The following is a 27,483-nucleotide window of genomic DNA, read 5'->3' on the forward strand; positions in this document are numbered from 1 at the left end:
CCCTAGCGCCGGCCGCCTCCCGCCCGCGCCCAGAGCCGCGCCGGGGCCGGAGAGATGCGGGCGGGCGCGCGGCGGCGGACGCTGCTGCTGCTGCTGTTGCTGCGGCTGGCGGCCTGGCAGCGGGGAGCGCGCGCCCAGCGCCCGCCCGCAGACGCAGGTAGGGAGCCGTCCCGCCGGGCCGGGGCGGGGGACGGGACCGGGCCGGGCCGCCGCGGGGCTGCCGGCACAGCGGTACGGCCCGTCCCGCCGTCGGCTCTGCCCCCGCACCTGCGGTCAGCGCCTCCGCGAGCCCTCTTAGCGCCCCCCGCCCAGGTGCGCAGCGTTTCGACGAGGGTGCCGCGGCTTCAGCCGCGCTGCTGCGGCTGTCCTTGTCCCCGAACGAAAAATAGCTCTGTTTGAAAGACGGAAATCCACGGCAGCCGTCCTCCATTTATAGTTCTAATCCGGAGGGCTTCTGCAGCCTGAAAAAGTGGAAGGTATTAGGATGCGTAACACCTTTGTACTCAATTTTCAGGAAACAGGACAGGTTGCGTCCTTTCTTCTTCATCGGAGTTTCCTGAAGGATTTTTTACACCGCAGGAGAGAAAGGATGGAGGAATCGTTATCTATTTCATAATTATACTTTACATGTTTCTGGCAGTGTCCATTGTCTGCGATGATTATTTCCTACCTTCTCTAGAGATCATCAGTGAATGTAAGTGAACATCCTGATCTTTTTCCTGTAGAACTAAGCAGCTTGGTGTAGAGCATTCTCTTTAAAAAAAAGCTTCAACGTTAGAGTGCTCTGGCGACAAAACTAAAGAAATTTCAGAGTCTCTATGCACAGTTAGGACTTATCAATACAATAGTTAATCTGATACAATGGATCAATATTATATTGAAAAAACATACTCCGAGTACACTCTGCACAGGCATTCCTTTAAAATTCACTTTCCTTGTGCCTAGAGAAAAATCTTAAAACTTCCTCAGTATTAACTAAACTTGATGATGTAACTTTGGGGTGAGCAGTAATATGCCCGGGTTCCGAGTAAAAGAAATAAAGGGGGCAGGGGGGGCGGGACAGGAGGATGACACCAAACCAAGAAACCAAAAAAACCCAAAACCCTCTCTATACTAAAACATGGGAATTAAGTATCTTCCTCAAGTTTCTGTATTTCTCTCATAGTGAACAAGTATCAGGGTGAGCTACCATTTACATATTAAAAGTATGACACAGGGGGGAAAGGAATACCACAGTTACAACTGTTCTATGAAATCTGATCAACCTGTAATAATTCCTCTGGCTTCACACGACCACTGAATTAAAGAGATGGTCTTGGCCGAGACTTCAGCCAAGTTTCATTGCCAAGAATTAAAAAAATTCCCTAGGGAAACTCATCCCTGAGCACTGGAAAACGTTCCCCAAACCAGAACACTTACAGAAGATGTAAGCTTAAACATTGCTGTAGAGCTGATATTTTTTTTATTGATGATAAATAAGCATTTGTCAGACTTTTTCCATAGTTAGCCATACGTCCCTGTTCTTAGTGTGCAGAACTTGATGCACAGAGTGAGTTACATTTCAGAAACAGTCAACTTACCAGAACAAAAATCTCATTTCATTCAAGCAAGACACAGGCTCTTATACTGTCCGTACGAAGTGAAAATTTTTTAAGATCGCAGCACTGGTTTGAATTTAACTAGTATTTCTGGTATGTGAAGACACAGTAGCATGGATTTCCCTGGAAGATAGACAGACTTGACATGGATCATGTAGCACATGGATCACACTAGAGTCCAAGGAATTCCCCACAATTACCTGTATGAAACAGAGTTAAAGCCCAAATACATATGCCTATTTTACATTTTAAGATCATGCCCAAATCTCTTGTATTATCAATAATTTTCTGGTATTTAAACTAATTTCTGTAATAAAGTTAGAAATAAATTAGCCCAATAAATGAGGCTATGTTTTCAATATATTATTGTACCAGTTTCAAATACATGCATTAACTGTATGAAAGTAAGCAAAGTTCATTCTATTAAACTGTAGTAGCTTCTAACATTATATACTAATGCAAGTAAAGGGTACAGACTACTGAAGTATTTATTTTTTTAAGCAATTCTTTTGCTCTATCCTCAGGCCTTGGCCTCTCTCAGGATGTTGCTGGAGCAACTTTTATGGCTGCTGGAAGTTCTGCTCCAGAGCTTGTCACTGCTTTTCTAGGTAAGAGCCACATACGTTTTGAATCTAGAATTCTTTTCCTTGCATGCCAAACTGAAACATACCAGAGAGTCATTTTCCTTATAGGAGTCTTCGTGACAAAGGGTGATATCGGCGTCAGCACCATCCTTGGATCAGCAATCTATAATCTTCTTGGTATTTCTGCAGCTTGTGGGCTGTTTTCCAGCGTGGTATGTGTCAACTTTGATAGTTCTGCTCCTAAGAGCCAAATGGTTATCCTTTCTGATTTGCCAACAAAAGCCAAGAGAGACTTACTATGACAACTGCCAAGTTTATTATTTAGTAGCAAAACCAGCATGTAATCAGTTTTAAGATAACTTGCTATGAAAGTTTTTAAAAACACTAACTTGTTAAATATCATACTTAAGTCATTCCTAAGAATCTTAAATTTTTACATAGTATAGAAACGACATATTGATGCAGCATTTACAGCACTTAGTGAAAGTATTACAGACAAGTTTAAGAAAAGTAAATGAATCTGTGATCTGCAGGTTTCAAGGCTATCCTGTTGGCCGCTGTTTAGAGACTGTCTGGCATATACAATTAGTGTAGCGGCGGTCCTTGCGATGATATCTGACAACAGAATTTACTGGTAAGAGCACAAGTAGTGTTGAATTCATGTTGACTGGAGATTAGTGAGACAGTGTTTTGAAAAACAAACCCAAACCCCAAACTTCAAGTAGCCTGAACTGCCATTCACTAACAGAAATAAACATTCTGTTGGCTTTAAAAAACGTAGAAAGTCACAATGCTTGCAAAGATTATTACCTAAACATTCAAACCCTGCATATTTATAAAGTTTGATCTGCATAGGTTTGTCTGTACAGACTTCACAATTTCTATAACTGTTTTGGCATAGCAATTAGTCTTCATATAGTTTCCCCCTCCTGAGACTTTCCTTTGATAGCATCACTGATAAAACATTTGTCTGCCAGAAGCAGCTCATGAGCTTCTGATATCTTAACTCTGTTCTGTCAAGGCTGAAACTCCTGTTGCCTCAACAAGTCTGTCAGGTCCACCACTAAGTCTCTGAAGTTTCTAACTCAAAACAGCACACACTATCCCTCTCTTTAACCATCACATGAAGACTCAATTTTGCAAACATCAGCAAGATGTTCAATGAGTAAGATCCCCTGGAAAACATGCAGCTATACAATACACAAACAAGATTCTGCAGGGGAGGGGAATTAATCAAACTGCTGAAAGACACGGGGACACTCAAACTTCCATGACACTGGCCATACAACTGCAAATAGGTGCTTTTGTGTGTTTTCCTTTTGCTATTCATGCAAATCTTCTCTCTCTTGCTCTCTTTACCCCAGCCATTTTAATGAGTTAAAGAGTTGGGGGTTTTTATATTACATGTTATATAAAATCTATTTGTCATTCTAGGTATGAAAGTGCATCCTTATTATTGATATACGGGTGTTATATTCTGGTACTATGTTTTGACATTAAAATCAACCAATACCTCATGAAAAAGTTCAGTCCCTGCTGTACGTGTTTCACAAAAGCTATGGAAGAGAATGCTGAGCAGCAGCCACTGGTTGGATGGAGGGAAGAGAGCGGACCTCTAATTCGTCAACAGTCAAGAACAGATAGTGGAATTTTTCAAGATGAGCTGGACTACACTCAACTTTCAACAAGCTTGCATGGGCTTGATGAGATCTCTGAAGGTACAAGTATTATTACAGTTGTCTTTAGCACTCTGCATGCCTGTCTGCATCAGTTCTAATAAAGAGTAGATTCTGAGATATTATTAAGATTTTGTTCACAAAAGAAATCCAGCATAGTATTTAAGTAAATCATTATTCTTCCCTGGAATATAACATTCAGCAAAATCAGAGTGGTGGTATTTATATGAAGTTAGTTGCTAGAGGAATGCTAGGCAAGTTGCTCATTTGTGTCATATTAGAACAGCAGACTTCCATCAGTCTTTGCTGTTCACATTTGAAACTTCCCATCAACACTGCTTGTAAAATGCAGTATCAGCTGAAAGACACACTGGTACTGTACTAATATATACTGTTTTCTTACGACAGTGGCAGGTTCACAGCCCAAAATATGCATGATATCAGAAGAAATAGCTATGATGTGGCCACAGATCATCAATTTCCTCTTTACTTAGGCAAAAAACAGCAGTTGGTACTTACTCTTGGTAAACATTTTGTGTAAACCTTTATAGAAAAGTTCATTTTTCATCCACCTTAGGTTCTCTCCTAGTGACATGGTAATAAAGAACATTTGGTTTCAGAGTTTTGTCCAGTGTGATGTAGGTACTGGGTAAGACTACACTGAGACCTTGAGGAAGTTCTGAAACTTTTTTCAGTATTCTCACAAGTAGAGGCCAGTAATGACTGTATGCTACCAATTCAAACTTAAAAGCTACAATTTAAAATAGTTACGTTTTCTTCCACAGATCATCCAAGTGTCTTCACCATGCCTGAAGCAGATATAAAGAGAATTTTGTGGGTGTTATCCCTTCCTATTATTACACTACTCTATTTGACTATACCGGATTGCAGAAGACAGTTTTGGAGGAACTGGTTCATGGTGACATTTTTAATTTCAGCAGCATGGATTTCGGCAATAACTTATGTTCTTGTATGGATGATAACAATAGCAGGTAGGTACCTAAAGTGCTGCTGCTATACAGAATCAACCAATCGAGAATCACTGAAAAAAGAGTTTTCTCCCTGTGAAGAGTTTTCCTTTCCACAACTAACAGTCAGTTTAGCAACACATACTTTGCTGTAAAAAAAACAACAAACAAAACCAACTTATGTTTGAATACTTAGTTTGCCACCTTCTTCCATCTAATGAAAACCACTTTAGAGTTTAGCTGCTTCAGACTGCTTGCCATCAGATGAAGAATTTGTTTACATACCTACAAAAACCAGCCTATATTTAAAAAGAGACAGTTTCATTAAACTGCTTCATCAAGTGAAACAATTAGATACACAGCAATAAACTTGTCAAGCTGAAGCCTGATAAACATGGAATCCACCAAGACTGGAATTAAAGGTTCAGCATTCTGCAAAAGATCCGTTATTTCTACACCTGTATTTTTCTTGAACACAAAATAGTAACGGATTTGGCATTAAATTAACTGTCAAAAAAAACTCCCAAATTTTTGTACTATTTTATTTCAACTATAGCATCACGTGTTTATTAAATATTCTTGGGGGGTGTGTATGCATACCTCTTACAAATCTGCATCATAAAGTGAAGCAGTAAATTAACTGCATTTAAGTAAGAGAAGGGGTATGAACTTGCGTGTAAAAATATTCTCTTAAAAGTATCTTAAGGTATTAAAGGTCTCCTCACTTCACCGTTTCTCCAGTCAGCTTGAGAACAATCCAGTTTTTAATTTTAAGAACAAGCAGAAAACAAATCTCTAAACAAGAAAGAAATGTTACAAAGCTTGCCATTTCCACATTATAGCTCACTAATCCTACTCAAGTATTCTGCTAGTTCAGCATCCTAAACTTGTTTTCAACTTAAGTTCAATGAATAACTCCTTGTTAGGTGCAGAAACAGACCTACACATTTGGTAAACCTTTGAGAAATTACTAGTAGATCACTGGATATAACACCCACCAGGTTCACTCCTTGGTCAAACAATTTTCCACTTGTATCTAAAGACCAAAAGTTTACTGTCTGAACGTTAGAAGCCTTTGAAACAGGATTCAAATGAAAGTTATTGCTGTTCTACAAGACAAAGCACTAATTCATATGAAAGCAAGAGAGATTCAAATAGTGTATTAGTGTTAGTCCACTTTGAAGAGTCATCACAGAGTATTGGGGTCTTTAGCCCACTACTTCTAGGTCAAATATGTTCTATTTACATATTAAACCACTAAAAATTACACACACATTACATTCAAGTCCAGGTTCTTTCATGAAGGATGACTCAGATTCTATTGTTGCATAAACAGCCTATCAGAATGTCACAAAGGTATCATAGCTGGGGTCTAAATTTTGACGGCCAAGAACAAACCTAACTTAGTACACCTTTTTGTTGCTAGCAAAGAAAATTTGACTACTTATAGCAAGATATTGCTACTGATACACAAAATTAACTAAAAGCTAGAAAAATAAGACCATTCTCTCATTATGGTCAGTTGCCAGAAAAAACCCTACATATTAAATAGAAGATAAATCTATCTAATAAAAAGAGAAAAATTAGATTCACCTGAGTTTGTATTCTATCTTATAACCTTCAGAGGGCTAGAAATTACTGTTGGATACATAAGGATGGTTCATTTGTATTTCACCTCAGTTTGCTTGGCATGAACCATTATTTTCCAGCCTGGATGGTTTATAAAAGCTGATCTTGTTGGTCCCTCGTCCTACACATCTCTCATATTAGGAGTGATGGAAGAATAAATACCAGTACTAATTCTGCAACAGGATCATGTTAGCCCCTCTGAACCAACAAATAACTTCAAATATAAATGTACTGGCTGATCTAGACTAAGCTGGTATGTACTAGGCAAGCACTGCTGACCTAGCTTACAGAGTACTGCCTCTTATTTTAAGAAAACTGTTCTTATTAGTGTCCAAATATTGCAAATAAGAATTCAGATTTCAATAAAAAAAAGATACTTTTTAGTGAACAAAAAAGTTTAAGAAAAACAAATTACTTAGAGGTATTGAATACTTCAGTACATTGATGCTTGTGAATAGTACAACTGCTAAAACCGTTTTGAAGACCTGAATCCCTGTATTCTAAGTGAGAAATTAATATGCTCACAGGATATGTGGGGCTAAAAAAAAAAAAGTGGGGAAAAATAACCTGCTGCTTTAGTAACAATTTAAAACTTTTCTTAATTTAAACCAGTATTTACCTAAAGAAACTCACACTTCTAAAGGATTACTTGCATTTAGAACTCATATAAAAATTCTGCATTTTGATTCTTCTGAATCCAACACAAGAACTTTCTAATTGGAGTGAAATATTAAAGCCATTTAGTTGAGATAGTATTGTAATAATGATCTTAATGACCCTCCTCCCCAAGAAAATTCATGTGCTTTTTTTCCTCCCCTTTAAAGAGTGGGTGATTGTAAGAGTTATTGCTTCATGAGACTTTTGAGCACTAACAATGAGATGCCCAACAACATAGAAGACTATTACATTTTCTAGACGTTCAGAAAAAAAAAAGGAGCAAATTGTTAGATATTTAAACTTCTACTGTATCTGAAAGAAAAAATTAATAATTGGTATTGTCTTGACCACTGGAGACATTCCACTCGGGCCTTTGAGAAACTTGTTAAGATGGTTACTATACTACAATTCCTTTTTTATTTGATTGAAGAACAAGGACAGGATGATATTTCTTTGTTGTTGTTCTTGTTTTTAACTACTTCATGGTTCAATCACTTCATATTTAGTCAAGTTAGCTGACAGATTCCTTTTGAAATTACTGTATGATTACCAATCCTTTCTCCAGCAAAGTCCAAAGCAATTTCTTTGGATGAAACTTAAACTAAAAACATGCTTGCATTTTCTACCGTTATCAACTGCAGGTGAAACACTGGGAATTCCAGAGTCAGTAATGGGTCTCACATTACTAGCAGCAGGAACAAGTGTACCAGATACAGTTGCAAGTGTGCTGGTGGCTCGAAAAGGTAAAGATTTTAGTATTCAGGCTCATTCCAATGGATGTATTTAAAAGGTACTATGAAAAAAAGAATTCTAGTCAACATTTCCAGAAATTCAAGGAGTAACTTCAAAGTTTTTGCTCCAGATTCTAGAGCTTAAGTTTACTAATAAAATAAATAAATAGCTTACCTGAAGAAGCTGTGGCTCAGACATTTAAAAACCTCTCAGAGTATCTCAGAGAAGTATTCTAGATTGGTTTGATTTGTTGTTGATCAAGTGTTACATTTTACTGCAAAACACAACTGTAGGTCTTGGTATTTTAAACATGACTGGATTTTATAGTAGCCTGTCTAGCTTATTTTAAGTGCAACTGTGCAGATGCTGGTGATTTAGGGAGAATTTTTTTTTTATGCTTGTGGTACCCAAAACCATGGTCTGTAGAATCATGACTATAGTTCCTTCAATGAAAAGTCTGAAAAGGGTGCTCTGTGAGAAATTGAGGGCTGACAGTCTGTTCCTCCAAAACAGTTTGGCAATTTCATACAATACAATTAAGCAGACTTATTTGTATTTCTTCTTTTACAGGAAATGGAGATATGGCTATGTCTAACATTTTAGGATCCAATGTATTTGACATGCTCTGTTTGGGAATACCCTGGTTTATAAAAACTGCCTTCATAAATACATCAGGACCCATAGAAGTGAACAGCAGTGGTTTGACATACACAGCCATTTCTCTTATCTGTTCTGTTGTTTTTATTTTTCTGGCAGTTCACCTGAATGGCTGGAAAATAGATAAAAAATTGGGAGCAATCTGTCTTGTACTGTACTTAGTATTTACTATAGTATCAATTTTATATGAACTTGGCATCATAGGGAACAATCCTACAAGGGTCTGTGGTAACTAGTTTTAATCAGTGATTATACTGATGAAAATAAAAGCAGGAGAGAAAGATCAGTTTCTTCATTTAGTCAAAATAAAAAAAAAGAAAAACAAACTCAAAACTCCCATTGGGCTCTAATCTTATTTACACAACTAAGTCATGTCATTAAAGTAATATTAAGTAGAACGAAAACATCACAGCCTAATTGGAGCCCTTCCTTTTAGAGTCAAGATTTACAGTATGACTACAACGCACATATAAAACCAAAATTCTGAAAAAAAGACATCTAATTTTTACATTACAATTTTGATACACGCTGGGGTGGGGGAGAAAATCAGAAAACACTAAACAAATCCCACTATGCAATCTTGAGATTAACAGAGAAAATGGCTTATTTTATTAAAAACAGTATAACCATTCATTTAAACTGAATGACTAGAGACACTTGGCCTAATTTTCCAAAGGCGCTGAGCATCCAAAGCTTCTATGGTCTACAGGGACCTGCAGGTGCTCAGTGCCTCTAAAAAAACAACAAAAATCAGGCAAATTGTCTTTAAAAACCAAACATAGTAAGATTCAGTTAACAAGTATCACAGTATATTAAACACTATACTGTTAAAGGCTGGTGGGATTTAAAAGTTCCTTTTTACAGCTTTTGTAAGCATACAATGTTACTAAAAATGACTTACTAGGATAGAGAAGCTAAACAGACATAGGAATGTTCCTGAACACACAGTTTTAAATTATGCATTGCGATCCAAGCGTACATCAATTTCTCTGCCACTGATTTTTATGCCGTTCATTATCCTACAGGCCTTTTCAGCAGATTCTGGTGAGTCAAATCTGACTGTTCCACAGCCCTTTGATTTTCCATTCTCCATTTTTATTTCTGCAAACATTACATGACCTGAATAAATAAGTTAAACAGCAGTTATTTCAAGTCTTCAGTGCACTAACAACTTAAAGAACTCATCAGAAGTGATAAAAAAGCATTTTTAAATATGATCTAGGGGGACATATGATATTAGCACTTTCAGACTGATGGTATATTCACTCATTCAGGAAAGCTGACAGGGCAAAACAGCAGTGAAGAATCCAAATTAAGATCCACTATTTCAGATCTTTCCTTTACACTAGCGTAAAATGAAGTGTGCCTGTATTTGACCTCAGGTTTGAAACAAAATGCCCTATAAGGCTAAGGGAAAGTTTTGTCTTTTGTTTACCAATGCTGCCAGAAGTGTGACCACTGACAGGTGTTAACTGTATTATAGTTCAATCTAGTCCACCATGTTCATCACAGCAACATATCAAGCAATCACAACCAAGCGATTTTGTAAATAAGCTGCAGAGCAAACTTAGAGCATTTAAAACAGTAAAGTTACCAGGTTAGGAGTGGTGGAAAAGTAGCATGCACTATTCAATTCCTGCAGTGTTTTCTTGAGGTTCTCAACTGATGAGGCAACATTTTTATTTAAGTATCTTGGTACCTCAGAGAATGTTCAGTGCCTGGAGCTAATGAGTTTTTGCTTATGGTATGTTGTAGCACACCACTCCTGAGCCCCCAAATGCCACTAGGAACAAGAAACTTTTCCCTAAAATACACAGGTTTTTATTTTGAAATACCATATAATAGGAGACTGGACTTTCATTGAAAGAAATTGAACACATGGAGACATGGTCTTTATATTTCCTTACAATATGGGCATGAATACAGTCTGTTGCTAATATTTGTGCTTATAATTCTTAAAAACAATTCAAAATAATCACTACATCTGTTAGTTGCCAAGGAAAAATTCTCAACTATCTGAAAGTTGCCCAGGCAGTTAAGACTTTAAAAAAAAAAAAAAAAAAAAAAGAAAAGAGAGAGAACCTGTTTTGCTATATCCTCCAGCTGCAAAAAAAATCTGAACACCTAAAAATCTTTCACTGGTGTACTGCGAGTTCTAATTTATGTCAAATCCGCTAATAGCTGTATGAAGACTGTCTTAGGTATCAGTAGTATGTTTTAAATTATTTGTCTTTTCTGTCTCTCCAAAATAAGAAAAGCTATCCTGTAATTCAGTTAGAGCCTTCTGTTCTGAAAGTGCATTTTCAAAACAAAACAATATTTCTACACCCAAGCTTCATTTTTCATTCACTTCTGTGAGAAGACAACTTTTCTGAATTAGATAAAAAGAATTATTGGATATTTGTAGCAATCCTTTATCTTACATAAAAAGGGCCTTTATTTCTTAACATTAAGTGGAAGCGTTACAGCCTGCAAATATGCTATCAGGATCATCTATTTGCAAAAAAACCAAATCGCCACTTTGGCAAAATTACTAACTCTGATTTGATGCAGCACCATTTCTGGAAGTAATGCATAACCTGGACAGGCCCAGGCCCCTGCATGCATTTTCCTCAAAATAAATGCTACATTATATACTCTGTGTTGGTCAGAGGATACACAATACCTGCTTCAAAAAAGAAAAAGCTCAAAAAGTAATTTTATTAATGGAATGGGTTAAAGTTTTATAGCAGATAAGCACTCAGAGCCAACATAACCCATACTGTACCTTGGTCTCATGTGTTATGTCATGCCTAAAAATTATTTATATAACTCAGGAAAGGTGGGGTAAATAAGAAAGATTAGGCTAGCCAGACTCTTCTTAAGGATTAAGCAACAACCTTGTCTTCCTCTCCTTATCTAATGAACACCATTTAAAACATGAAGTCGATGGAGCTGAGCAGGGATAAGATTCATATACATACCACATTGACTGAATTTCTCCTTTAGCTTCTGCCAGGTCAAGTCAAAAGGAAGCTAGAATATAAAAGCATTATTAATAACAAAATAGTACAGAGAGAAAAAGAGCATGTCATCAAACATGCACACAAAGTAAGCTCATGGTTTCTATGTATTCAAATGCTTACATTTCTCACAAATATCTGGTTGCCTTTAGAGCCTAATCTCTCTCTCATGCCACTTCCCATTGGGCCAGGCACAAATCCTCGATCGATATCGATGTTCCTGTCCAGGCCTCCACCCATAGCTGGTCCCATTCGATCAAAACCAGAACTCATCCGATCCATCCCCATTCCCATTCCTCCAGCCATACTGTTCATACCACCCATTCCACCACCTACACAGAAAAAGAAAAGTAGGATAAAATAAAAATCTCTTTTTCGTAATAGATGCACAAGAAAAATAAAATAAAAAATTCTTTTGTGTCTGGAGAAAAATAGCTTTAATGAAACTGCTGTAATACAAAACATAACTTCATACATGCACAGTGATTTATCTAGTAGCATGGCTAATATTTTAAGCCAAAGTATTAGAAGATACATAGTGTCAGTTCTAAAAGTAAAAAACAAACTGCATCAAGCTTAGTCACACCATCTAATGTAGTAAAATGTTGAACACAAGTAAAGAATTAAGATTTAAAGGCTGTACAGTTTAATTAATAAAAATCTGATACTCTGTACCAAAAAGAGATCAAGTAAATAACTGCAGCAATGTTGAGATACAGATAATTTGACCGTATACACTATTGTTTATTTTGCTTCCTGCATTCACATTCAGCTTTACTTAATGCAGCCACACTTAATGACACAATCTTCTGAAGAAAGCATATTTTGCAGAGAACAAATGTTACTGCAAGTACTGTAAAGAGCATGGACTTTCCTACGACACATGCAATGAAATATATTAATGTATATTATATAAAGAACTAAGATCAATGACATTCAAATATCCTATTATAATCTTTCTGGATTCATAATTAAAAAATTAATGTAAAGCAAAACTACCGAGATCATTCATGAGGGACCTTCTCTTTAAGCCTTATGCCTCTCAAGATTGCCAATAGCAAGATTTTAGTTTCTCATCTGCTCTAGCCTGAGGAACTCAGACTTTTGCTGTAATACAAACTCAGTATTGGAGCTTTGCACAAAATTAAACTGAGTGATAATCTGAAATTCAAGGCTGATTTTTTATTTCAATGATGAGAGGTTACTGAAGTTCAACTTCATTAGGTTCACACAAATAACTGTGCCTATTTCTCTTTTTTCTGGAACACAAGTTTAGTTGAATCACTTCTTCCTCCAAACCAGGAGTTAAAACCATTTCAAAACTAAGATTAAGGGAAAGACCATATTAGCAAGTTTTCCTCTGAACTTTTATCTCAACAAAACAGCTTCAAAAACTATTAGACTCGCAGTCACATACAACAAGATTTCTACTTCTTCCAACACTGGCAAGACACTACACTAGGACAAAATCATCCGATACAATTACATGTACACCGTATGGTTACATTGCCTATGCATTTACATTCTATTGAAACAAGTTAACCTACTCATTCCAGATCTTACTGGGCCCATGCTAGGCGCTCCCATTCCTCCTGCAAAAACACCAATCATTGCACCACCTAAACAGAAAAAAAAAAAGTGACATACACTGAAAACACCAGTTAGTGACAACAGCAGCAAAGCACACACTGATGAAGTGCACTGATCTCATTGTTACCTGGCAATTCTTTTCTACAGAATACTTTAACATGTGCCTTTATTATTCAAACTAAATAGGAAACATCCAGTAAGTAACATTAGTTCCTCCTTCTTTATTATGGGATTTAAGCTGCTCTGATTTCTTTCTAGCTCTTCTCCCCTCTGACAGTCTACCAGCAGCACAAACATCTTAAAACTAAATGAGCCATTTCTCACATTGGGAAGAACAGCCTCAAAACTGAAGGGTTCATCTTATTTGCCCTAGTTTTTCCCATTTTTAAGAAACCAATGTAAAAGCTAGGAGCAGCTCTCCCAATGTCTTTCATTACTGCATATGAAGAGTGAATTGATGGAATTTAGTGGGAAAAAGTGAGAAAGAAAGGGAATCGATACTTAATAAAAGCTATTTGCCAGAACCATGGAATCTCCAGAATGGTATCAGAGACTGATTCTGGAGTGCAGTAAAAAGAATTCTTTTCAGTGAAGTGCTAATATTCAGGAAAGTAATCCCAAAGGAGCTTCTAGAATTGTAGAAGCTCAAAAGAACTACATTCCTGTCACTGCAGAACAGAGTAGAACTGTCAGCTGCATTTTTCTTGCTTGATTTTCATATCTAAAAGAAACAGCTCAGTTTTTACTTATGGCAAAATAGATCAATAACTGTCATCTTTAGGCTAGACACCACTGTTTTAATATCTAAAAAAAGGTCACTGCTGAGTCTTCCATTAGATCTGTTTTCTCCACACTGTTGAAAATAGCAACAATTGTTCCCTGCCAGTCTCTTGTGGGAAATATTTGTCTCCTCTCAGACAACAGGCTGTCATAGCCATACCAAGACCTCAAAACATATGGACTAGCCTGTTTAAAAAAAACTACTGATTTTCAATACCAGCGGGATTACTCCCAGTACTTCAGCCAACAGTTTGTATACGAGGAAGATCTTAATACTTATTCATTAGGCCAGAGAGGGTCTTGCAGTGAAACACCAAGTCAAATTTTGAGATTGCTGTCAACATGACTGGCTTTTTACCCTTAAAAAGGATTGTAGGGAAAAAAAAACAAACCAACACACTTTCCCAGAGCTAGAAAACCATACTTGTTTGTGAGTGCATCCCAGTTATATCCACTCTCTTCTAAAAGGGGGGGGAAAAAAAAGTCTCCCCAACAATCTAACATGAACTTCAAAAAAGGAAAAAAAAAAAAACAAAACAACAAAACAAACAGAAAAAATCCCCAAACCACCCAAAACAAGACCAAAAAAACAACCTGAAGGCTCAAATAATCCTAATAAGTAAGATTCCAGCTATTTCTGACCTTAGAGACATCCTTTACCTGTACTTTTTCCCCCACTGGCTTTTCACCAACAAAAAGTTATATGCTCGGAGATGCTCTATGACACAACCTTTGATTTTTTGGATACTGCAAAATTTTGGCAATTTAAATGGCAACTCCAACAGTTCTGCTGCAAATCAAACATCCTCATTTTCACTAATTGATGCCATAGCCCATTCAAAGACTGTCTTAAGTTACCCTCCTTGAAACTGGCAGAGTACTAAAGCCAAATGTAGTCACAGCATTTCCTTTTAAGATACCATTAACCTAAATATTGTAATAGGAGTACACCACGGTCTTCCCTGATTAAACACAACATCTGTTAACTATTATATTTGTAAATCCCTACAATTTCCTTCCATTATTTAAGGATAAGTTGGGAAACCCTTATCTTGGTTCTCAGAACAGTATTAAAATTGTAAGATTGCTAACAGGTTATAAGCTGAAGCTTGCTGGATCTACTGAATGATTCCCACATCAGTTTCTCACAGTGGCCATGATCATGTATTTCAAAACCAATGTGTGTTACCAGAAGACTTGGAAGTCTATTGGTTGCATGAACATTTATAACTGAAGTGGCTTTGGATTTTCACTCAAGAAACAGATGTTTAGCCTATGTTGCAAGTAGACATAGTGAAAGCATACACTTGATTTCTAAGATGTTAATTCCAAGACATTAAGACTAACTCACTCAACTGACAACCTTATTGCATTCTTATCACTTCTACACAACTACCAGTGCTCGAAGAGAAGCACAAGAGTTATCCTTTGTTATGACTTGCCCAAATTTAAGGGGTAAAAAAAAAAAAAAAGGAAAAGAAAAAAAATTCAACTTTTAGACCAGATGAACCTTATGCTCTTAGCAGCTCTTCTCTTTCACAGTGAGGAATTAAGGGAGGGGGAAAGAGAGAAAAACAGGGAGGAGGAGGAAGAAAACCTGTCTCCTGTAATGCATTCATCCCAGTAACAGTATGGTAACAAAGTGCAAGAAGGCTCTACTGCTAAGCACCTCCAGGCCTCTTAAGACAGAGGATTATTTCATTTGAGGGAACCCAAAAGCAACAAAATGAACTTTGTCAACAAGACATCATCTATAAATAAAACAAAGCTGGCTCAGTTACAGAAAAGGCCAATAAATCCCTTTGAGCTGCCTGAGCTCAGAATGCAGGAAGAAAACACAGGGCACCAAAATTCACCGTTCCTATCCAACACTACCTTATTTGCAGTAAAAACAGTTTTCCAGCATGCATTTGCAAAAGCAGGCTCCTGGGCAGCTTGTTCAGGATTACCAGAAGCATATACTTTAATACCAAAAAGACTTAGTACCTTACAAAGTTAACAGTATTAAGCTAAAAGCTTTCCTCAAACTGCTATTTTGTTTATATGTTACAGATGGGAAAAAACACCCACACTTTAACCTTGGTCCTAAGCACTGGCTATAATAAATGCTCAGAATACATCCTTATAGTAATGACCGGGGGAGAGGGGACAAAGGAAGATGACCAAATGAAACCAGGTCTCCTCTTCTTTTAGTGTAAGTCTTCCAATACTATGTTGCAATTTGCCACAGGACATTTAACAGTTACCATACCCATCCTTCCAAAAGAATCTCCAAAACCACGGTTCAATGCCATGTCACCCCGACCAAAATCTCTGTCCATGTTTCCTCCCATTCCACCACGGAAAATTTCTGCAGAGAACAAAGCAAAAAACCAGAAATATTCTGTTATATACATTTAGGTTGATGTTCATACAACACTTGTTTCACAGATGCTTGTTTAAATAGAAGTAGGTTTAACGCACACATCAGACACACCTATTAAATACTTAACTCCCACACCAGTTCCTGTGCCTTCATTCATGCCACTGACTGTATTTCCTTTGAACCCATCTACATTACCCATCCCTAAAGTAAGAGCTTTTAATAAATAAGCATTAGCAAACTTACTAAGTGTACGGGAACAGTGTTTACCTACCTCCCATTCGGCTGACTCCAAATCCTCCTATATTAGGCATTCCTTCCATTCCACGAAATCCAGGAAGTCCTGTAAAATAAGGAAGAGTGTTTTCTATATAATATTAAAAAAAATACTTAATGCAAAGAACTTCACTGCACGTACCGCCTCCCATTCTATTCATTCCGCCAAATCCTGGACCGTCTATTCCCATACCTTTAAACCAAAAAGACAAACACCATTTAGAAGACAGGTAAGATCCTAAGGGATTTAGGAAACACAAAGACAGTTAACATCTCAAAAGCACATTACACAAGGCTTGCTTTGTCAAGAGTATGTCAATCTTCCAAACACAGAAATGACAATTTTAAACCTAAAGCTCTGTAAAACTTACAAATGAAGAACAGAGATTTACCTCCTGGACCCATGCTCCCCATTCCACCACCCATGCTCAATTGTGTTGCACTGATGGGCTGTCCACCTGGTCCAAGTCCCATACCAATGCCACCAAGACCACCTTGAAAACAAAAAGAAGTATCACCAGGAGGAAGATTTTCTCCTGTTATCATGAAGAGACTACAGTAAGCAAAAGTACTACTAAGCTGTTCCAAGACTCTATATCAACATATATTAAGTGCAAGGAGTAGAAAACAGAGTGTGCACTCACGAGGTAATTGTGAGGTTTTGCTGTCTGCAACGCGGAAATCTTCATGAGGAATTGATTTGTCATCCTGATAAAAAACAAGGATGTTATGCTATGATCCTTTCAATGTTTTGGCAGAGACATTTAAGGTAGAAAGGAATGTAAGCAACTTACCATTTTTACATGCATGGGCCTATCAAACAGGAATTGTCCATTGAACATAGCTGAAGAAATGCAAGTCAAGGAATCCAACTACAGAAGACAATTTATTTCAGAAGAATCACTGTAATAACTTATTTTATTTCTGTATCATTTTTAGGAGTCTTATCTTTCCTTACTAATCTTCAGAATGCCAATTCAAAGGCCAAAAGAAACTATACAAGCTGTTAGGTATATAAAAGTTAGTTTCACACGTCACATTCCCACATATTTTAAGCTTGTTCAACGTTATCAGGAACACCTTTTTAGACTCTAGCAGTAAACTCAGTCACTATTAAAAATGTAATCTGCACAGTATTACACTCTAGTCCCTACATACTAGCTACAAGACAAATAAGCTCCACTTGCAAAACTACACTATCAATCAGAGGCCATTCAAGGCTGAACTATATTTGATCAATTATTTTTCAAAACCAAGGATACATATTGCTTGAACAGCTTCAATTGCTTGTTCAAAGGTAACTGTTCCCATTCCTCGACTCTTGCCATCTTTATCTTCTTTGATGTCTGCACGCTTTACGGTTCCAGCAATGCTGAATACCTCCTTCAGTTTCTTCCAGCCAACTTTAAAGTCAAGCTTACACACAGAAATACATTAGTGATTTCAGTGCACATTTCTGTTCTGCCATTACATTTGGAAGAGATTTTCTAGATTGTTGTAACTCTTCAGCTTCACAAAATGCTTGATATATGTAAATAGCCAGGATTTTTTAATATACACACACTGCAACCAAGTACAAAAATGTCAACTAAAACCAACAATTTATACTGCTTATATATATATTTTACTTTAATTAACATATTAACATTGAGAAATGGATGGGTTCTTGTTAAGAGCAGCTGTATTCCCACAAGTGCCCTTGCAGACATAGTAGTCTTTTGTGCAAATACAGAACTTATGAAGTACTTCCAACAAACGTTAACAGTTTAATTTAGTCTAATGTAACTAGCAAGATAAACTGAAGTGTATATTTAATTAAAAAAAGAAATGCAATTGGAAATAGATAGCGAAAAGATGTATTATTTTTTTGAATCACCAGATGACTGTGCAATAATTAAAAGTGCCTGTCAGCTTCAAGAGTTTAACATATCCTTCATGTCCAAAATCTGAATACATAGCCAGCATTTTTAGTTGAATATACTGTGAACTAACATTTCCTATTTCCTCTTTATATAAAAACTGAATTATGCAGTAATACAAGATGTTTTACAAAGATCAAATATTACAGTTACAAAATACAGTTTTAAACTTACATTAGCAACAAAAATAGTGGACCCAAGCCTGCCTGCCTGCAAGTTACTGATAACCTCGGGAGGAATGTTTGGATTATTGAGAATAGAAGGTGGTAAATTCATTATTCCAGGTGCCACATCAGGTCCATGTCCTCCTGGAAACTGTCCTCCTACACGCTGCAATGCCCTACGAGCATGTTCACCTTCAGGGTCCTGAAACACGGGCAAAAATAAAGCCAACTTAATCATCAAGAGGACTGGCAACAAACAAAAAGGTACTATTTGAAATTCTACATAAACCCATCAAAATTATCAACTAATATCCTTGTCCATGTCAGAGGGATCAAGAACTGAATTAGCATGGAGACCTAATTCCCTCACCTCTAGAGGTGGGTCCTTTCAGATGAGGGTTGAGGCATATTGGCAAAGCACTTGTTGAGGAAGCGTGCACTGCCACTTCACATGCTGTACCTAGCCTATGGACAAGTAGAAAAGATTTCAATCTAAAGGACTGTCAGTCTAGCACCTTCTTCCAAGAACTGAATTAATTTAATTAATTTTTTTACTTATTTATTAATACCATTATTAAAGTTGTAACAGGACAAAAAGAACTGCATCAGACACTGTCATATACTACAAAACTACAACAGAAATGTTGACATTAATTTCACTTTCCAGTCAGCACAAGTTCTCTACTTCCAGCCCCATTTTTGCACATATGTAGTGGTCTGATACTCAGCTCATTCTGCCTCATATTTTGAAGCAGGTAAGCAATGTAAACATAGAATCATTTAGGTTGGAAAAGACCTGATGACACTAAGGTAAGAATATGAAGTTAAAGTTTTTTTAAAGAAAAACAGTATTAGATTATTTTGATGTTAGGACACACTTTCTGAGTTCAGCTGGCATAGTATCAAGACCTTCTGCAAGCCAACAGGCATTTTAGCCCATTTAGAAAGTGTCATAAAAAAATTAAACTGGAAATTACACAACTAAGATGCTCTAAACACTGTATTGTCATCTCAGCAGTTATAGTATCTTCACTATTTCAAAATAAAAACAGCAGCAATAACCATACCTCTTTAATATTCAGGGGTCTTCCACTAAGATCATATTTGTTCATAGTTTCTAATGCTTTCTTAACAAATTCTTCATCTTTGAATTCAACGACACTTAGAGGGAACAAAACATTTAGAGTATTAAAATAAAGTTTAAAATGTTAAAATTAACAGAATGTTTGGATAGTAATGTGTTTCTACAGACATAGAAAAAGAAACTTACCCACAACCCTACATCCATGATGATTTGTCATCATATGTAAAGAGAAAAATAAAAAAAAAGTCAATCAGCACATATGATAGAGCATTTAAGATTCCAGTTAAAGATCCCAGCTCACTGTTAAATAACTATTCAAGTTATTTTCAGCTTCAAAATCCATAATACATGCTCTTTACTGGTAGGCAAGCTGAATTTCTCCTACTTTCTCCACATACATACCTTTCAAATGCAAGAGAATATATTATCTTTTATTCTCTTTGAGCCAAACCAGAATTAGAAAAATGCCACACAGATCCATGTAAGGACAACTGGGGAGAGGAGGTGGGGCGGAAAGGGTGGAAAGAAAAGAAAAAAAAAAAAAAAAAACATAACCAAAAACCAATCAAGACACTCATTGTGTCATTAAAAGCTGCCCACTGACTACAAAATTCAAATCTACCTACATCAAGTATACCAGTACAATGAACAAGGAGTCTACATACCTCTTCAGTATTACTAGCATAATTGAGAAATTACTTTGTAAGAAAATAACCTTATTGACTGCACCAGAATCCTTCTAATAAAGCAAAGAGTTGAGGATTGCTTTAAGTAAAGCAAAGCTAACAGCATGTTTTAGTTTTAACAAGCATTAAAGAAAGTAATTTACAACAATTAATACAACCTCAGTTAAGACTCAAACCTGCATTTCTCATGTTCTCACTGCAGGTTCAGAGCTACTATTGGCCAAACTTTTGACTACTTTTAAGAAGACAAAGGAGCTTTAACAATCTTCCCTCTTAGTGCCTCATTGCTGGCACTCTGTTGGCTACCAACCATATCCATCCATTTAGTTTTAAGAAAGCAAATACATTAATCCAGTGTTTAGAGTACCAACCCTGCAAAGCTGTCAAATCAGGCAATTCAAACAGTATATTCTTAACTAACGTTTTATACTCATTTGCCCTAAGCAGAGAATACTATGCTAACAAAATTTAAATAAAATCAGTGGTTTATTGAACGTCCTTTATATGAAACAGATTTGTACCAAAACAAAGATGTTGGCTAAAAAGAAGAATTAAGTAAATGCCACTTGTTAACGTTTACAGAAGTATTTTGTCCTTTACAGCCAGCTAGTTTGAGTTGCATGAAAGGGTCAGACTACTTCTAATACAAAATCCTCAAGGCTATCTTAATGAAAATCAGTGTAAAAATGAAACTTACTTTCCAATAACTGGTACAGGTATTATACAAAAATAAAACTGCTGAGGAACTTTTAAACCTCTAGCAGATTGTTGCCCACGGCACTTACCCTTGATTTTCCTTCAGCATCCTTAAACAGCTCCACGTATGTAACCTCACCAACTACATAAGACATACAAAGGGAAAATACCAAGAGACAATGCATTTAAACACCAGTATCTTTCTTTACTGTGCCCCTGTGCACAACTCTACAGAGAAGCACCTATTATTCACCAACAATCAAAACCAGACCAGCGTACCTCCTGTCAAAGGCTATATAATTTAGCTAGTTTTCAGAAATATGCAGCAGCAACATTCTCAAAAGCTAAAAACAAACAACTATATTTAACCTAATTCATACTACAGATCATATTTTGGCCAGTATGATATAGTTGGTGAACAAATTCAGATATACACAGTCCCTTAACCTGACAAATGAAACGTCAACGTTCACTGGAAAGTGTTACATTTATCATCCTACTCACAACACCTGTTTTAAGGTGACTTTCTACCTGAATGTCTTCAATCATAAGTTTGCCTTCAATAATAACCAAATTTACACATCAAATATTTCACAGCAAGCCACTCACTTTCTAAAGTAGGAAGTTTCAGTAAATAAACCAATCAAATAGTCACGTCACCTTACAACAGATAAACCAGCAGTTACAGAAGGGGGGGGGTTGGCATTTTTCACAGCCTAAAAGCCAAGTGTGCTTTGCATTACTTTTGAAGAATCAATTTTTTTCAAGGAAAACACAAAACTAACTTTTTACAGAATTCATGTATTAGCATTATTTTACCCCAAACTTAAAATAAAACATTTGGGGTAGTAAGATTACTCTATCAGAACTGCAACAATAGTAACAAGCTTTTAATACAAATCTCCAGACAAACAGTCATGGCAGTAGTGACAATGCAGACAAAGTTAATTCCACAGCCAGATTCCACCAAAGAAATACAAAACAACTTTTGAAAGACGTCCTTTATTATTCATGTTAACACACTAAATGTGTTGCTTAAATACAATAGCCCTTAAAAAAAAAACTACAAAGACTACAACTAGACAAAACACAATCTCTTTAAGAAGTCATGAGGTCATGCATATACTCTCTACTGTCACACTAGAATGGCAGAAGATTGTAAGCACTTCATTTACCCATCCTACCCTGCAATGCAATTGTCTCAGATGAAAGAGGGGGAAGGGAGATAGATGTACCAAGTAAAGGCCAAAAAAAACAAAAAGAAGTCAAATCAAATCTGTGTGGCTCAAAGGACATATACATTGCATTTAAGTTCTACCCCTTTCTATGTGGAGTGTATTATAAGGAATAAGTTACCTTTCTCTCTCATAAGATCTTTAATAGCTTGCCACTTCATGTCATACGGGATGTTGCTAATAAAAACTCTATTACGATTAATAGCCTTCTTCTCTCCAGTGCCTGCATTCTTGTCCTTTGAATAGGGGTGGAATCTATTCTTGTTTCCAAGAGAAGGGATTGCCTTCGGTTTTGCAACGTACTTCTCTTTCACAAGTGCTTTCTCATCTTTTGCTGTCTCATCATTATCCCTACATTAAAAAACAAACAAACAAAAAAAACACCAAACAAAAAAATATTAGTCTTGTGTTGGATCACTAGACTATTATACCTCCTATATATAACTGTATACCTCCTATGCTATTAGAACCCAAATGCTGCTTTTCAAATTAGGAAAAATAAACTCATGTTACCAGTCTAATGCCAAAACAAGTTGCCTTATCTAGAATAAAAATAATATTATAATAGATTTATTCACGACTGTAAGTAAAGAAAGCACATATTGCTACTCCAGTTGCACTCCACTGCCACTATGTCTGTCAAGATTCAGCAAGGTGGTACTATGAAACGACTACAAATATCAAGATATGACGACTCAGCTGAAAAATAAGCTACAGCATCCATGCTTTGGTGCTTCAATAATTTTCACATCAGACTTGCCTAAGTTACATGATATTCACCACAGAAGTGAGTGTTGAAATGGTCTAACTTATGGAACAGCCTGGTATACTTCATTCAATGTAATAATAATATACAAAAATCAACTCTAATAGGTTGTAAATCAAATTACATGTTATTTACCACATAAATTATTTTTATTCACAATTTATGCCAGACTGCTTTTAGACAGAAATTAAAATTCAATTAAGAACAACAAATGCTCTTTCACTGCTTAACACTACTAGAGTCTGAAAACTTGCTAAATGCATAGGAAATAGCTGCATTAAGACATGCTCTGCATCTAAGACTAATTAAGTCACCAGGTATAATCCACTAGAAACTACAACAAAATAGACTTCTGGCCCTCACTCTTTCCAAAATTTAGCAACGGCAGCTGCTCTCCTTTTAAAATCTTTTATTTTTAGATAAAAATGCGAGAAAAATTTGCTTCCTCTCTTTTAAAGCAGATCAAATCTCAACTTTGATAAAACTATACACTTTGAACAGAATTAGATGAAATATCCAAAACTCTTTAGCACTCTTGATAGTGTTACTATCACAAGGTGATTTAGCATGCTAACAGAGGATTAAGGTGCCTGAATTGTTGCTTTAAAAAAAGGTGAACCGCTGAACTGAAAGAATCAACTGAAGTGATAAACCCACACAAATGTGATCCACTGAACAGATGCTACTTAGAGATACACATCAATGTCGAGTTCAAATCTCACCACAGTTAATGAGAAACTTTAGAAGTATTTTACACAAATGTTTATTTTAGTTAGAACAATTACAAGGAAACGTCCTACAGGACTGTCAAAAGTGATTGATAGTGAGCCCTCCTTCTTAAACTACTTTGCTATCTTTACAATTTTTCCTACATTTCAGAAAGCTTAGTTTTTATCTCATTTTGACTCTTTGGAAGGTTTCTGGTGTAAAATTGGCCAAAACAGGCATTTCAGTTTTACAACCACAACATATGTCAAGATCACTGATTTTGAGTAATTGAAATTAGTATTTTCAGCTCTCTGCATAGTTATTAACAAAACAGCGAGTAAGTGGCAGTCTTACACTCAAGAGCACATGCAAGTAGCCTTTCAGGAAGCAAAACGTATTATCTACTCAAGCATGGGCACTCTTCAGGGAGCAATAAATTAAAATACATACATATTTCTCCCATGACTTTTTCCCAAATTTTGAAGTACTGATATGATATGAACTTCACAGTCCTTGTGTTTACAAGTGGATTAAAAGAAGATTAGCAACTGGACACTCCTCTGGGCTAAGTATTTGTAAAATTTAAAACATTCAGAGTTATCTGGTTCGAGCATCCTCCAGCTTCCCTCTGCATCATCCCTCCTCCATACCATCCTGTCTGTTCTGGCAATATCATTCTTCTGTGGCTGTGTAATGAAGTGAAATGGAGGGAACAATGTAGGGAACTGGAGGGAGAGGGTAAGGAAAGAGCAGAGTATCAGGTTTTCCAGTCAGATCAGTTCCTTCCAATCCAGTCCCATATGTGAATGCAAAACTCCTGCCCAATGAGACCCCCACTAAAAATCCGAGTTCTTCCTTAAGTTTTAAGATTAGAGCAATGGATTCTCTTTAGCCTTTTAAGCTCTTTTCTGCTTAAAGGATTATGGAACAGCCCCTGGGTGCTCAGTGTAGTGCACAGGAAGAGCCAGGTCTCCACATATGGAATCCACAGGCTCTAGAAGACCTGGCTGTACAAACCAGTAAAGAGCACAGAGGATGTGAGTCTGACATACTCTTAAATCTGGGAACAAGAAGACACTTCACTTAGTCTGGGGATCACAGCCAGTCTCCTGAAAATAGAGGATTAATTAAAAAAACATCCTTCTTTCAAAACTCATCTGCCAAAACCAACACAGGCCAGTGAACAAGCTGGAGGCAGAGATCCTTTTGTAGATGTAGCTCTTACCCCCCTCCTTCAAGATTAAAAATCATTTCAGTCAAATAATACATTCAAAGCAATGCCACATTAGTCACCTACAGATCACAGAAAAGACAGTCTCAGAAATTAGGAACTGACATTTCCTTGGGGTAAAAACAATAGTAATTTCTACTCTTTACCTTTTGTATGAACTGATCATTTGATACATTTAACTAATATTTGCATGTGAAATCACTAGCAGATTTCTAGGGTTGAAAAAGAGGTGTCTGCAATAATTTCTTAAAAAACAGCATGTCCTCATTGATTAGAAAGAGCAATTTTTACCTTTTGAAAAATAATGCCTTTGAACTTCTGTAAAGTTTTGGAAACAAAAGACAAGTTTTCCATATACAAAACTAGAAGCCTAAAAAATAAGCACAAGATAAATCAACACGAAAGCCCTACAAGCTGATTTTTTTTAAACAAACTTCTACTCCTCTGCTCACAAGTGTCCATACAAATAAGATAATCAGCAGAGACAGAAATGCAAGAAGTCCACAACATGCAATTCTAAAGCACATAGATCAGTTTAACTTCATTGCACTGAACAGTTCCACTGCTCAACACAATAAACGTAGGGAAGTGTGGAAGTTGAGACCAGGTTTCCTCTCCAATTTAATCTGAGTGCTAAGCAAACCTGGTTACCAAAATACTTTAAGTAGTACGTTTCACCTGCACACTGACTGCGTAATCCCTTGTACACGTGTTTTGGGGAAGACTGGAAACTGTATGTGAAAGAAGATTTGAAACTCTGTTACCAAGAACTCTGCATTATTTTCAAACTTGAAGTTGTGACTTCTACCTTGCAGAATGACTGGGATTTTTCATTTGCTTCTAATTACTTTTGGAGGGAAAAGAAGAAAATTGCTGACATAAGGTGGGATACAGAGAAATTAAGTCATTATTTTAACAGTAGCAACCCCAAAAGGCAATAAAATGTTATATACCTCAAAGGTGCAAAAGGGTCACAATCTTCCTGTGAAAATTCAAACACAATTTCTGTAGTTTGGAAGCTGAGGGCCAGGCTCAGGGGAAAAAAAAACAAAACAAAACAAACTGCTGCTTTATGGTAATGTGAAATTTATAACTTGTAAACTATTTGAATTTCACAGGGAGTCAAGCAGAGGCATGAAGTATGCCTTTATTCCGCCAGCTTTATACTGAACTTGAGCCCATGTGCATTCTTTAAACGCAACAGTATCAGACCTGGGCTGCTTACGACATGTCAAAACTTCACAGATCTCAACAGCTTTGATGTACTGCAACGGTGAGACTCCTATCAATTTATCTTCCCTCCAAGATGTGAATGAGATTAGAAGAGATATTGAAATTCCAATGATAGGAGGCCAAAACCTAGTCCACGTAAAGAATGACGACCCTCGAAGCCTGACATGGAGAACAACCAAACCCGTAAAAGGTTATTCACGGTATTGTTCTAGAGAGCCGGTACTTCTGGCTCCCTTATACTATGTTCCTTTCAGGCCAAGAAAAGCTTGTGCACATACGTGGGGGGCTTTGTTTGTTCGTTTGTATTTAAAAATTAAATCCATACAGGGCTGCCTTACCTCTCCCACGTGAGCAAAGATTAGTTCAAAGGCTTGGCAAAACACACCACTACGGTAAGAAGTGGAAACGTAAACAAAACCAGAAGCGATCCAGAACGCTTCTAGAAACGGGGTCCTGCGAGAACCGGCCCGAGCAGAGCCCGTGAGAGCGGCCCGGAGGCTCACGCCGGCGGGGCGGCTGGGGCTCAGCCTCCCGCCCGCCGGCGCGGTGTCACACCGCCGGCACCTGCAGCTCCCCAGGCAGACGCCCAGCCCTCGGCGAGCCCACCAAGAAACTTCACCTTCCCCCGCACCCAAGCCAGGCTTCCTCCGCGCACCCCGCCGGAGCTCACCGCGGCGGGAGACGCCTCCCTCGCCGCCCCACCGCTTCGGCCGCGGCCGCCTCTCACCGCACACCCACCGCCGGCTCCGCGCTCGGGCGGCGCAGCGCCGGGGCGACGCCGTTCCCCGGCGGGGGAGGAGCCCGGCGGGGCGCGGGGGAGGAGGGGGCCGGCCGCCTTCCCCCCCCGCCGCGGCCTAGGCGGGCCCGCCGCAGCCCCGCGCTTCCCCGGCCGCGCTGACCCCCCGCCTCCGCCCGGCCCGGCCCGGCCCTGCACACACATTTTGACGCCATTAGCGCTACCCCCGCCGCTCTCGGTTGCTGCCGCCGCCGCCGCCTCCTCGTCCCGCGGAGGCTGTTGTGGCGGCTGCTGTTGCGGCGGCGGCTGTTGCTGCTGTGGTTGCTGTTGTTGTGCCGGCGGCTGGCTGGCGGCGGCGACGGCGGCGGCCTCCTCGGCTCCGCGCTGCGGCGCGGCGGCCGCAGCCTCCGGCTTGTCGTTCTCCGCCATTTCGTAGCCGGGCCGCGGCCCCGCTACCGCTGGGTTTGAAAAGGGCCCGGAGCGCCTCGGCCTCGCCGCGCCGGGCCGGCCAAGT

At 38.0% G+C, this 27,483-nt stretch overlaps 2 protein-coding genes across 2 annotated transcripts; one reads left to right on the forward strand and one right to left on the reverse strand.

The window, feature by feature from the left end:
• SLC24A5 (solute carrier family 24 member 5) lies at positions 1-8,827 on the forward strand. Its single transcript, XM_069798277.1, has 9 exons — positions 1-157; positions 515-694; positions 2,123-2,206; positions 2,291-2,394; positions 2,716-2,816; positions 3,617-3,900; positions 4,644-4,850; positions 7,754-7,855; positions 8,415-8,827. Exons 1-9 carry the CDS (start codon positions 55-57, stop codon positions 8,735-8,737), a joined length of 1,488 nt encoding a protein of 495 aa, XP_069654378.1. The 5' UTR covers positions 1-54; the 3' UTR covers positions 8,738-8,827.
• MYEF2 (myelin expression factor 2) lies at positions 1,428-27,483 on the reverse strand. Its single transcript, XM_069798278.1, has 17 exons — positions 27,172-27,483; positions 22,417-22,646; positions 21,150-21,202; positions 19,865-19,872; positions 19,662-19,755; positions 18,605-18,796; positions 17,774-17,927; positions 17,306-17,355; positions 17,156-17,219; positions 16,904-17,005; positions 16,654-16,704; positions 16,510-16,578; positions 16,125-16,223; positions 13,051-13,122; positions 11,627-11,835; positions 11,465-11,516; positions 1,428-9,620 (listed from the first exon to the last, which is right to left on the reverse strand). The coding sequence occupies exons 1-17, from the start codon at positions 27,396-27,398 to the stop codon at positions 9,457-9,459; spliced, it is 1,890 nt and encodes a 629-aa protein (XP_069654379.1). The 5' UTR covers positions 27,399-27,483; the 3' UTR covers positions 1,428-9,456.

The sequence above is a fragment of the Haliaeetus albicilla genome, chromosome 12 (assembly GCF_947461875.1).
Source record: "Haliaeetus albicilla chromosome 12, bHalAlb1.1, whole genome shotgun sequence".
NCBI classification, from domain to species: Eukaryota; Metazoa; Chordata; class Aves; order Accipitriformes; family Accipitridae; genus Haliaeetus; species Haliaeetus albicilla.

What these genes read in the sequence shown, in the direction of transcription:
- MYEF2 (XM_069798278.1), bottom strand. Translation starts at nt 27,398, where the DNA reads ATGGCGGAGAACGACAAGCCGGAGGCTGCGGCCGCCGCGCCGCAGCGC. An exon ending in GGGGAGCATGGGTCCAGGAG is followed by an intron (nt 16,705 to 16,903) that starts GTAAATCTCTGT and finishes TTTGGTTTAAAG; the next exon opens with GTATGGGAATAGACGGTCCA. An exon ending in GGAGAAATTCAGTCAATGTG is followed by an intron (nt 9,621 to 11,464) that starts GTATGTATATGA and finishes TTATTTATTCAG; the next exon opens with GTCATGTAATGTTTGCAGAA.
- SLC24A5 (XM_069798277.1), top strand. Translation starts at nt 55, where the DNA reads ATGCGGGCGGGCGCGCGGCGGCGGACGCTGCTGCTGCTGCTGTTGCTG. An exon ending in GCGCCCGCCCGCAGACGCAG is followed by an intron (nt 158 to 514) that starts GTAGGGAGCCGT and finishes CTCAATTTTCAG; the next exon opens with GAAACAGGACAGGTTGCGTC. An exon ending in GCTTGATGAGATCTCTGAAG is followed by an intron (nt 3,901 to 4,643) that starts GTACAAGTATTA and finishes TTTCTTCCACAG; the next exon opens with ATCATCCAAGTGTCTTCACC.